Here is a 13,551-nt window from a genome sequence, read left to right on the forward strand (position 1 = left end):
CGCAGGGATACTTGATAGACCTGTTCAGCGAGAAAGGTAAATAGTCTTACATGAAAAATAGACAAGAACCTCCAAAACCTCCATCTCCAAAGAGAATAGTGAATGTGATAAGCGGGGGAGAAGAAGTCAATGATGTAACGTACACAGCTGCGAAAATAATGGCAAAATTCACAGTAACCCACAAAAAGCGAGTTCGACAAACCTTGGAAGAAGATAGCATAACATTTGATGATGTAGATGCGGATGGCTTAATGATTCCTCACAATGATGCACTGGTAATATCTTTACTTATACATGATACTAATGTAAAATGAATTTTGATTGATCCAGGTAGCTCCGTGAATATTATCTTATTGCGAGTGGTGAACAAAATGCAAATTGGCGACCAGATGATACCAAAAGCACGTTCCTTATCTGGATTCAACAATTCAACCGTTATTACGAAGGGTAAGATAATGTTAACTACATTTGCAGAAGGAGTCATCAAAGAGACAAAATTTTAAGTAATAGACACAGATATGGCCTATAATGTAATTCTTGGGAGGCCATGGATTCATGACATTGATGCTGTGCCATCTACGTTACATCAAGTTATTAAGTTTCTTTCAAAATGGGGAATTCAACAACTTCGAGGGGACCAACAAACTACTAAGAATATCAATTCAGTGGTGCAATCACACAAGGAAATCATTGATACAAATGAGGATTTAGTGGAAGACATGGTAAATCAAATCTCATAAAAAAATGTATGAAAGCAAACTAATATGGATTCGAGAGCGGATGTAATTCAAGAACCAGAGGAGAATGAAAACATCAAAACAACAATTGAGGATTTCGAAACTATTGTGCTATTCGAACAATGGCCAGATCGAAAAGTTTATATTGGAGCAAAGCTGAGCCCAGGAATGAGAGGTAAGTTAGTTGAATTATTAAAAGCTAACGCAAATTGTTTTGCTTGGTCGCATTCAGATATGACAGGTATACCTCCGGAGGTGATGACTCATAAATTGAATGACGATCCATCATACGTACCTGTCAAGCAAAACAAGAGGAAGCAAAGTTCATTCAAAAATTAAGTGATTCATGATGAGGTACAAAAACTCTTTAAGATTGTTTCAATACGTGAGGTAAAATATCCTAATTGGTTAGTTAATATTGTGGTAGTTCCAAAACAAAAAGGTAAATGGCGAGTTTGCGTAGATTATACTTATCTAAATAAAGCTTGTTCAAAAGATTCATTCTCTTTACCGCATATAGATTAATTGATTCATTCTACCGCATGTCATGAGCTATTGAGTTTTTTAGATGCGTACTAAGGTTATAATCAAATAAAAATGGACCCTTTGGATAAATAAAAAACTTCATTTATTATGGACAGGGGGACTTATTGTTATAAAGTCACGCCTTTTGGTTTGAAAAATGCTGGAGCCACATATCAAAGGTTGGTGATCAAGATATTTCAAGAATACCTGGGAAAGACTATGGAAGTATATATTGATTATATGCTAGTCAAATCTGCATGAGCGGAAGATCATTTTAAAAATATTTCAAATACCTTCGAGATCCTCCGCAGCTATAATATGAAATTGAACCCAGAGAAGTGTGCCTTCGGTGTAGCTTCAGGTAAGTTCTTAAGTTTTCTTGTATCTAATAGAGGTATTGAAGTAAACCCTGCACAGATCAAAACTATTGAAGAAATTCCTGATATACTCACGAGCAAAAAAAAGGTACAAAGATTGACAGGAAGGATAACAGCTCTGGGAAGATTTATTTCTAAGTCTTCGGAGAAAAGTTTCAAATTCTTTTCAGTGCTAAAAAAGCAAAATCAGTTCGAGTAGACTGAAGAATGCCAAACAGCCCACAAAAATTTGAAGGCATACATATCAAATCCTCCTTTGCTGGCTAAACCAAAAGATGGCGAGAGGTTGTTCGTTTATCTCGCAGTTTCAGAAATGGCTGTAAGTGCAGTTTTGATAGGAGAAGACAAAGGTAAACAATCTCCAATTTATTATGTCAGTAAATCTTTAATGGATGCTGAGACTAGATATCCTCATTTAGAAAAAACTTACTTTAGCATTAGTTATGGCATCTAGAAAGTTGAGACCTTACTTTCAATGTCACCCTATTTCCGTAATAACTGCTTATCCTTTAAGGATTATTTTGCATAAACAAGAATTGTCAAGTAGATTAGCCAAGTGGGCAATAGAACTCAGTGAGTATGATATCATGTACCAATCTAGAACTGCAATAAAATCACAAGTTTTAGCAGATTTTGTAGCAGAATTTAGCACAAAAATAGTTCCTGAAGTAGAAAAGGAATTACAAATATTCACCGGATCTAATCTTGGTACATGGACTTTATTTATTGATGGCTCCTCAAATATTAAAGGAGCAAGTTTGGGTATTATTTTAATTCCACCTTCGGGAGAAAGTATAAGACAACCAATTAAATGTTACCCTATTACTAACAATGAAGCAGAGTACGAAGCTGTAATTGCAGGGTTAGAACTGGCACGAGAACTCTCCATAGAGCAAATCGTGATTAAAAGTGATACTCAGCTGGTAGTCAATCAGATGCAGGATTTTGAATTTTGGGTTGATCCAGGCTTGACTTGAATTCTGACTCTTTTAGTCTTCTTTAGTATTCTTTCACTTTCAGTCTTATTTGCCTTCCATAGTCCCCCAAGTGTTAGAGCTTTGAAGTATGAAATCTCGAGCATTTGATTATTTCTTTCATGTGGTCCATTTCCTGACAAGGAAAATACATACGGGACTCAGAGATATATTTTTAAATGATGACAACTTAACCCTTTTTATTTCCATCAAAAAGGTTGTAACCCAGACCGGGAATAATTTTGTATCCCGCGTGTCTTTCAGGTCTAATATCATCATTTGGTGTGGGCTAGCTTTTTGCCTATCATCTAAAATTGTTAGTATAATTTAACTGAACAAAACAAAATCATAGTTAAGTAATACCTGACCGTGGGTATTTCTCTTGCTTAGAAATAATATTTCTTCAAATGAACAGCATTCTAATTCGAAGGTAACTCCTTGCCGTCCATGGTTTCTAATTCATAAGCACCTTTCCCAGCGATACCTCGAACTTTATAAGGACATTTCTCAATTTGGGTTCAACTTTCCTGCTCCAGTTGTTTTTGTTGATTGAAAAACCTTTTTGAGAACGAAGTCCCCAATCTTGAAATATCCGAGATGAGCCTTCCTGTTGTAGTATCGTTCAATGGTTTGCTTCTGTGCTGACATCCTTATTAGAGCTTCTTCTCTTCTTTGCTCGAGTAAATCCAAGTTCGTTCTTAACTCTTCATCATTTGATTCTTCTGTTGCTTGTGTGAATCTCATACTTGGCTCTCCTATTTCAACTGGGATTAAGGCTTCTGAACCATAAACAAGTGAAAATGGTATTTCTCCTGTGCCTATCTTTGTTGTTGTTCGATAAGCCCATAATACTCCTGGTAACACCTCGGGTCAATTGCCTTTTGATTCTTCTAATCTTTTCTTCAAATTATTAATAATAATCTTATTTGTTGACTCAGCTTGTCCATTTGACATGGGATGATAAGGTGAGGAAGTTCTTCGTTTGATTTTTCAACTTTGAAAAAATTCGGTGACTTTCGAGCCTATAAACTGTGGTCCATTATCACATACGATTTTTTTTGGCACTCCGAATCGGCATATAACATTCCGCCAAATAAAATCCATTACTTCCTTTTCTCGCACCTGTTTGAAAGTTCCTGCCTCTACCCATTTGGAAAAATAATCCGTTAATACTAACAAAAATCGTACCTTTCCTTTAGCTTGTGGCAAAGGACCCACTATATCCATTCCTCTACTTCATAAATGGCAACGGGGAAATAACCGTGTGTAATAATTCTGCTGGGTAATGCATATTATTTCCATATCGTTGGCATCTATCATACTTTACTATAAAACTTTCTGCATCTTCCTCCATTTTTAGGCCAGTAGTATCTTGCTCTAATTAGAGTTTTTACCAAAGATCTACCTCCTGCGTGATTTTCACAATGCCCCTCATGCACTTCTTTCATCACATATTCTGTTTGAGCAGGTCCAAGGCATCTTGCTAAAGGTCCACCAAATATTTTTCGATATAGATTTCCTCGAATTAAACAGTAACAAGCAGTTTTTCGTCGAAGCGACTGAGACTCTTTTTTGCCTTCAGGTACGGTTCCATACTACAAAAAATTAACAAGCTCGTTTCTCCAATCTCAAGTCAGATTATTGAATCTTACCTCATTTTTATTCCGGTCCAGTGCTGAATGAACTAAATGTATTACGATAGCATTTTCTGCACTTGTTATTTTCGCAACTGATGCAAGATTAGTTAGTGCATCTGCTTCTGCATTTTCTTCCCTGGGTATTTCACAATCTTCCATGATTGGAATTGCCTTATCAATTCTTGTGCCTTTTATAAATATTGTTGCATCCATGCCTCTCTAGCTATTTTATGAAATCTGTTATAAGGAAAACAATTATGACAGAGTTGTAGATGTTATACAAAAAGTTACTTGAATACATGTAAAGTGTTATATAATTTGAAAGTTCAAAATATGAAACTTCCTCAAATTATTCAAGAAATCTCTCTAAAACATGTATTTTCCTACTTCTTTCATATATTTACACCAATATGAAGTTGAGAAGTCTTCTTCATTAGTGTCGTTTATAAAAAGGCCCTCTTTTATAAAATTTGTGTCTATACCAAAATCACGAAATACTAAAACATTTTTAAAATGCAAGTCAAAAAGTAAAACATAAACTCAAATAAAATATTATATAATAAACCTGGTTAAAACTAAGTATAAACTTAGTTAAAACCAAGGTATTAGTTTGATTACAAACCCCAAAACGGACCAGGGGTAAAAACTAGCCAATCATTCCAAAAATAAAAAACAAAAACAAACAAAACAAACTTCCCATAAAAAGTTCAAGAAACAAACTAAGAACACTATGGGGCAGAATCCAAAGCAACACTATCAGCAGCGGGAGAGGCAGAATCCAATATGGCATCATCAGTAGCGGGAGAAGATTCGACTTCAACAGAAGAGGCTTGAACACCAACTTCACCAGGAGTAAGTTCATTACCTTCGGGAACTCCGACCTCAGGTGAGGAAATGTTCTGACTTTGCTGCGTTTTTTCAATAGTTTCCTTAGCCTTTGCAATATCAGCATTCAAGTCAAAGCCTTCCTGGCTAGCCTCCATCAAAGTCTCGAGACGCGTGTTCAGATAAACCCAGCTTACGTCAAGAGTTGATTTATCTTCGAGAGCCTCATAGTCCTTCTCCCATTGCTCAATTTCAGCCTTCAACTCTTCTCTTTTAGTCAAAGAGGCATCATAAGAAGCCTTCAAAGGGGCGAGGGATCTCTCCAAGAACTGGACCTTATCAGTAGAGGCACTAAGGTCTTCTTGAGCCTGAGTGAGTGTTTGAACAAGCTCCCCGATATAGGTCTCCTTCTAATTAAGGAGTTCTTTCAAACCCATAATCTCTTCGGTAGCTTTGGAAAGTTGCTCTGCAAATGAAGACTCAAGGATGTCTTTATCTTTGCCAACTTGACTGGAAGAGGCTTTTTCAATTGAAGACTCTTACTTGCTGTTCCAAAGTACATTTCTCCTCATCTAAAACTTCTTTCTCCAACTGAAGACCCTCGTATTATTCCTTCCAGTTGTCCGCCTCCGTACGATAATCATTGACTAGCTGTTCAGTGTGGGCAATTTTCTTCATAAGCTCTGTGCCTATCAAGTTGATCTACAAAAGAAAAAGAAGAAGTGATTATCAAACAAAGATAATAAATCACGAGGAAAATAAAGGAAAGAGCTAAGAATTTTACCTTTAAAGATGAATGAACAATATCTTTCATCCGCTTCAAGGAACTTTGGCTTTCCAACTTCGACTTCTCAACTGGGCCAAGTAGAGGTTTTAGCCATACGTCGGCTTGACCAGATTTTTTAAAAAAGATTACCATCCTCGGGGACTTCTATGGTAACCTTTTTCATCATCCTATTGCTACTGGAAGTACCAACTTCAACATGAGAAGTAGTAGTAATAGGGACAGTTAAGGAAGTGAATACAGCCACGGGAAGAGTAGTAGCAGCAACAACAGGAGCGGAAATCTGAGAATCAATAGGAACTGACACTGGAAAAGAGGCAAGGGGTACTTCTTCGAAAACAGGACCAAAATCTTCACTATCAAAACTACGGAAAAATAATTGATCGGTAGAGTCACGAGGGGCAACATTCATCTCTTCATCAGAACTCACTAAAGTATCACTTTTAGGCTCATTCACAGGAACTGAACTTGGAGGAGGGGTGATTTCATCATCCGAAATAATGCGCCTCCTAGCCTGAGGCCTGCGCACTAAAGGACCCTATTCTTGTTCCTCTTCACCCTCCGAGCCATGAGCTCCCTCCGCTTTTCTCTTTGATGAAGAATTTAAAATCATCTCTTGAGCAAGGGACAAAGAGAGTCTTGATGAAGTAATAGATATGGCACTGACACCTCGAATGGGAAACCCTATCAGAGGAAAAAATTAGTAACCTCCAAGTAAATATAAAAGAAAGGAGGAAAATTAAAGAGAAGGATACTATGAGTCTTGACTTTCCAACCAAACCTATGAGAAAAGTATTTCCAAGACATTCCTTCCATAGGAGCAACCGACAACAATTTCTCTACCTAAGCACGGAAGTTTGGTATTTCTTCAAAAACTTCCATGGTTGCTAAAAAAAAAAGAAAAAAATCCACGAGATCGTAAATGTCTTCTTTCCTCATAAAAGAAGAAGAGAGATACTTAAAAAAAAAACTTACGTGCAAAATTCCACTTTTCTGGAAAAGGCATGTTCTCCTCACCCACCAAACTACTTGTGGGAGCAGCAGCGAAACAGGCATACCAACCACGATCTCTATCATCTTCAGGGCTAACTAAAACCCTTTTGCTTCTGGCCACGAGAGTAAAGACCCCTGAATGAAATAACTTAGGGGAATAAAGATGAAGCAAGTGTTGAAAGGTAAAGGGTAAGGAAGCCAAATTAGATAGGAATCGTAGACATGCAACAACTCTCCATACAATAGGACCAATCTGTCCTAAGCAAACGTTAAAGAAACGACAAAATTCTATGATCGCTGCGTCAATAGGTGGTCTAAAACCTAAGGTAAAAGGATATGTGTAAACAAAAGAATAACCAGCCTAGTACGAAGTTATCCTTTGGTTTAAGCCAGGAACTCAAACTGGAAAATTAGATTTCTAGTGGAATTCTCTTCGCACAAGAGAAATCAAGCCATTAGTAATCTGGGACGAATAGACATCGGCACGATCATGGGAAGTCATAGAAGTAACTTGGTTCCTAATCGATTCACGATCAGTAGAGAAAGAAAATTCTTGAGGAATGATTTCATCAACCGTTGGTTATCGAATAGGTTCACTTGATTCCCTATTTCTGGCAGAAGATCTATGGGTTGAAGAAGCCCTAGTCCTTGAAGAAGAAGGAGTAATAATGTTGGTTTGGGAAGTAGAACCATGAATAGATACAGATCCTAAACTACGTAATTTACCACCTCTTCTACTCTTAACAGGAATAGTTGAAGGGGAAAGTTCATCTACAGTTACTTCTCGGCGAGGATCGGGGTTTGATGAAGACATGGTTATATAATAAAATAATACGTGCTGAAGAACAAGAACGATTAAAGAAGAAGAACACTGTAGATTGAAGGTTTCGTGAAACTAAAAGAACATGAGGTATTTATAAGAAAAAGCAATTGTCATGTAAAGTAAGTCATGATGGAAACATCATAATGAAACAGTCACTTCGTGACTGACGCAGCTGCAAGAAAGCCCTAAAAACTGGTGAAGAGTCGCAGACCCAATCGATGAAGGCCATGTGGCACATACATTAAATCGAAGTGACATGTGACACGTTGGTTCTGAAGAAGACGCAATGATACATGGGAAACGACGACAAAAAATTTCCGCCATAAACATGGTGCGGATGCTAAGGCGAATGCCTTATTCCGACTTCACTGCTAAGGGTGCACTGTATTGGTAGAAAATAAATAATATACGTGGAATTATATGTGGCTGACATGACATGATATATAGATCACTAAAAAGATGACAACATGAGTGTAATAATTAAAAGATGCACGGGTTACAAGAGGTACGAACAAATCATTCACGAGATGAAGTGATGCAGTTGCTCGAGCCTAAATTGTTCAATGAAGAGACACAGATGAAATAAATCAAGACAATAAAAAGGGAAGATTCACGAACTTCCAATTAATGAGGAAGAAGAATCGGAACCATTACAGAATCTTCATGGACAATTACGATCACCAATTATAACGGTTCATTTAATGTCATTAATGTAAACCCCTATATAAGGGAAGAGAATTTCACTTGCAAAGGCACGTTCTGATTCTTACTGGAATACAATTACTTTCTTTTGTTTTCAATAAATTATTTTCATATTTCTTGTCAAGTTTATTTCCTTTCATATAATTGAGAAAGTACGGAATTTATTAGTTATCAGTAACCCGAGTTCTTCTAAAAATAGATTTTGGCCGAGAATCTTATGTTTTGGTTAAACAGTAACCCCAAAAGTTGCGGCTCACAAAATTTCACGTTGCCATCTCGTCTCAAACATCACGACCCGACCCACTCATCCAATATTTTCGACCACGACAAACAGAATCCGCTCATCAAGGCCATCTGAGGGGCTAACTGTATAGGTCAAAATGTGCCCTAGAATATTTAGGGCAAGATAGCACTAAGGAAAGGAATAGTCGAGGTCGACTAGGAAGCAGCGAGATTTATGGTCGAAATGTCAACAATGATCGAGGTCGAGTACCGTTAACAGAGCTGTAACGGCTAGTTTTCAAAATAGGTTATTAAAGAGAATATACTAGTGGATATTCTCTGCACTTGTACTATTAGAGTTTGTTACGGATATGTCTCATATATATAGGAAAAGAGATAATGATGTAGGGCATGTGATATTCATTTGTAAGAACACACTTTGATAAAAAGATTCTCTCTCTTACCAAGATACAAACAACATATTTTTATCAAGATTCTTGTCTACATTATTCCATACTTCCCACCAGATCCGAGGATAATTCGAACATTTAAGGATTTGTCTGTCATTCATCATTGTAAGGAGGAATAATATTTAGCTTCCACATTATTGGGTGAATCATTTCTTTATTTACCCAAAAGCCATTTATTAATGTTCATTGCTATTTAATGCTCATTTATTACTCACATTATTTGGAATGATGGTCACACACCATTATTATTTTTCTAGCAGATTTGTTTAATATTAATCACGCTTTCATAACCCGCATTTAAAAATATCACTATTAATTAGATTTAACCCCTTAATACATAGATTTAATTATTTGAGCCAAAAATCACACTTTTTGGTCAAACAGAGGGTGAGGAGAATATTTGTACCGGAAGTTCAGTCAATCTGTGGGTAAAAAGGTTACTACATTGTTGACGTAGAAGAAACTAGTGGCAAAAGTACTTCATTGTAGACTATTTTTTTTTAGTTTTTCTACTCAAAAAACTTCTTCTTTACACATAAAATGTATGTCCAAATATAATTTTAACTTCTAAAAATTATTTTTTATCTCCAGAATTTTATTTTTTTAAATTTCAAGTAAATTCATGTGCAAATGCTAGCTTAATATTAAATACGATCCTATAGATAAAAAGAAACTAATTAAGGCAGAATTTGATGCGAAAGTGATTCTTGGGGGAAAAAGATGTTACCTCCCTAATAGAAAAGACCAAAAATAAAATAAAATAGAGGCAAATCTTCTCAAAACTTGGTTCATGGACCCTCTTATTTTTAACCTTTTAAGCTAATAGAGACAACTTAAACATATGCGCGCTTTAATATGTTTCTTTCAGTTAGTTCCAATTTCCATTGGCCATAATAAATACATGCCCCATATGTCCTTATTTACTCTATAATAATAATGACATTGTACATGCTCTCTCTCTATCACTGTCTCTCTCATAGTTTATCTATTCGTGAGCGAAGATTCTAATCATCAATATGTAGTGCCACAAAATTACAATCATTTACATATATATATCTTCAATCTCTGGAAAAATCAGAGGTCTTAGATCTAACGGGTCCATATATATAAGATGGTGCCTAAGTTGCTAATAATTAAATAGATTACGTAATCTTAATATTTAATTATATTTTAAGAGTTCCACTCAAGTAATTATTCTTTTTTTTTTGGGTGAAATTATAGAGGTAATAACGGGTCAATCATCATTACTAACAGTACTCATACTGTTAAATGTAACTAAACAGTAATTAATTAAGAAGGGTTACAGGTGATTGATGATTCCAATTTCCATTATTGGAGAAGCCTATAGCCAGTCGATAATGACATCTCCAAAACGCTGTTTTTTTCCATTATTGGAGAAGCCTATAGCGTCTTAGTCACCAATGGAAAATGGCTCGTCCAATGTATAAAATTAACTAAACCTAACCCTAAGAAAACATAATATTGTATCGTGCTGACTTTATTCCATGAGTGGTCAATTCTCGGTTTCCTTTTAAAGGAATTAATTATATGATTCAGAAATGGCAATTCTTGTGGCCGTCGTTGTCCACCAAATACAGATCAGAGGCGAATATAGAGTGCAAATAATTGAGTCCAGCACGGAATATAAATATATTTGTAAAAAAATACTAAATTTTAAAAACTATTACATTTTCAACTGGTAATTTCTAAGTATAACAGGTTTAATAGTAAAAACTTAAAGATTAAATCCATCAAATTATAATTATGAATCTATCTCTGCCAAACAGTAGTATTGGATGACAGTGTGGTGCTTATTCGTTTATTAATATGAAAATTTGAAAAATAATTTCTTCAACACTAGAAATCCATATTCCATTTTCTTATTTGCGGCCAAAAGTGAAGGAAATGAGGATTGATTTATTAACAATTTTTAATATATTTTATATTTTTCTAAGAGCTATTTACAAACAATTACATATGAGATATAAAACTTAGCCCTGTTATTTGTTTTGTCAAATTAGATTGGTTTATTAAAATTGTATGATGTTGGTAAGCATTTTTCCAGTATTTTATTTCCTTTCAAACATTATCGTATGTCTTTATTACTCATAGATGAAATAACTCCACTAAATTATGATTAACTAATAATAAGTTCTTAACTTGTGATTATTAGTTAGAAGTCTTATTCTTATAACTATCAGCTAGAAAGACCCTCCAGTTTTTCCTATGTTTCTACTGTAAGGCTACAAAATGATGACATTATCACACGTATGTACACGTTCACACATTTAGTAAAAATCTAAATATCGCATTATGAATTTGTATAAAATACTAGAGCGAGCTCTTCTTGTTAAATAAATAAATCAAATGGCGGCAAGCCAATGGAAACTGCCAAGAAATTGTAAGAGGAAAACAAAAGTGTGGAAACAAGATAACTTCCTAATAATGTGGTTAGCCTTTGGGGCGGCAAGGAATTCTTATCCTGCCTACTGCAGTCTTCATATAAATAAACAATAAATAATCGTCTATATGTGGCGGAAGCCACCGCAGAAATCATACTATCTTCCAAAAAGCTGATAACAATCATCCAAATTTTACTTTTTAACCCCATACTTCTGAACTTTTTCTATTAATTACTCAAGAAAAAGACAATAGCTAGAAGAGATCGTAGTCTCCCATTGGTTGCCGCCTATGGCTGCAGAATTTTTGTTTTGCAATGTCTTGTGGGCTATGAATTTATTGAAATGCTTGCTAACTCATGCAATGGTAACTCACAAGAGAATTTTGAGTCTTCGCTACCTATGTCCGAAGATGGAATTTGCTCATTTGTAGATACAGGGCTATATATTAAAACGAAGATAACTATAGGTTTAGTTGCTATGGGTAGCATGAGTACTTTGCTTCACGTCCATGAATCCCCGGTTTAATTTGATAGGAAGGCCATAATTGCTGAATCGTTTGCAATTAGGAAAGCTTTAGAACATGCGTTCGTCTTCAGAACATGTTGCTGTGGTACATAATCCTAGGACTTTTAATTATGTTGTTCATAACTTAACAAAGATCTTTGTTTCTTTGGTACATGATTTTTCTCGGAAAAAATATGTTTGTTTTCCCTTAAAAATGGATAACAATTGAATTTATACGCGGTTTTAAGGATATGTGGACTAATTCAATACAAGTGATTAATGACGTTAGATAAAGCAAATAAAAAATATAGTAAATAGTCAAACCAATGATGATAGTGAATCCGAGCTCGGTTAAAGGCTTAACAAAGAACCTGCCTTCGGTTTCGAGCTTGTACTTATGAACGAAAACAAGAACTTTTAATAGCTTAGGGAGAACATAAGCATATTGCCTTGGTATGCGAGTTACAATGTGTCTAATGAATAATTAGCTTCTCCTTTATATAGTAGGGGAGTTTTACCCTAGGTACAATTCTAAGAAATGTAAAAATCTTCTTTTTCGCTAATCACTGATTTTCTGCCGATACAGGCCGAGATTCACGTCATAATATCTGGTTGGGCACGGATATCACGACCCTTTGTTAGTCATGTGCGGTCATTTGGTAATGCTCTCCGAAGTCTTGGGACTCGAACCGTACCCGGGGCACGTGGTCTCTATGGCTCCGAGGGCAGGTGTTTTGTTCGGGCCCTGATACGAGAAGTTCGTGGCTTTGATTCTGATTCCTTACAGTCACATCCTCGTTCCATTTGCCTCTCCGAGAAATCGGGGTGCTTATTAGACTCGATTTCACCCGTATACAAATAGTCCCCTCGTTTATCCGAGAGTAGGTTTGCCGAAACGATAGGAAATGATAGATGCTCTCCGGTTCCTTCCTTCGTACGTTACGACGAAGGAGCCGAAATATTCCATCAGTCGCGTCGTTCTGACTTTGAACGCGTGTCGCTTATCGGCTGGTTGCCCCCGAATGCGAAGCGTCGCCTATTTCCCAGTAAAAACGTCCATCATTTGTTCTTTTTCTACTTTTCAACCAAGCTATTACCTTCGAGCTTTCCGGCTATTATCAAACTTCTTTCAAACCTCTATATCTTCATGCTTGTTCTTCAATTTTCATAGTGATTTTCAAGTTTTTACCTAGATTTCCTTCAAATCTTCATATTCTGTTCTTCATCTTCAAAACTCGTTCTTTCAAAAACTTTGTATTCTTTCTTCAAAATTTTTAAATCTCCCCAAATAACAATGGCCAAAACACCCAAATTTGTTCCTCAACAACTTGCCTTTTCATCTTCCCAACCGGTCGTCGGTACTGAGGTGGTGGCTCCTAAAGTAGTTGCCCTCGAAACTGCTTCTCCCAATGTGGCTGTTGACGAACCGGCCCCCGAGCCTCCCTTGAAAGTGTTCATTCCCGAGGGCTGCTCAATTGCAGACGACTTTAAAGTCGAGAAACCCTCACGCAAATAGGACCGGGGTAAAGGAGCATCAAGGTACATATGCTCCGTGACCGAAGAAGTTCTTCCCATA

General features: G+C 36.2%; 1 protein-coding gene across 1 annotated transcript; it reads left to right on the plus strand.

The window, feature by feature from the left end:
• Window positions 1-518: 518 nt before the first annotated feature.
• LOC142179796 (uncharacterized) lies at window positions 519-2,616 on the plus strand. The gene is made up of 3 exons (XM_075250672.1): window positions 519-722; window positions 1,875-1,989; window positions 2,075-2,616. The coding sequence occupies exons 1-3, from the start codon at window positions 519-521 to the stop codon at window positions 2,614-2,616; spliced, it is 861 nt and encodes a 286-aa protein (XP_075106773.1).
• Window positions 2,617-13,551: the final 10,935 nt, after the last annotated feature.

The sequence above is a fragment of the Nicotiana tabacum genome, chromosome 4, assembly GCF_000715075.1.
Source record: "Nicotiana tabacum cultivar K326 chromosome 4, ASM71507v2, whole genome shotgun sequence".
In the NCBI taxonomy this organism is placed as follows: Eukaryota; Viridiplantae; Streptophyta; class Magnoliopsida; order Solanales; family Solanaceae; genus Nicotiana; species Nicotiana tabacum.

Excerpts from the sequence above, each read along its gene's own strand:
- LOC142179796 (XM_075250672.1), top strand. The coding sequence starts at position 519 with ATGGCCTATAATGTAATTCTTGGGAGGCCATGGATTCATGACATTGAT. Across the intron at positions 723-1,874 it reads AGGATTTAGTGGAAGACATG|GCATACATATCAAATCCTCC; the intron begins GTAAATCAAATC and ends AAAAATTTGAAG. Across the intron at positions 1,990-2,074 it reads TTTGATAGGAGAAGACAAAG|CATTAGTTATGGCATCTAGA; the intron begins GTAAACAATCTC and ends AACTTACTTTAG.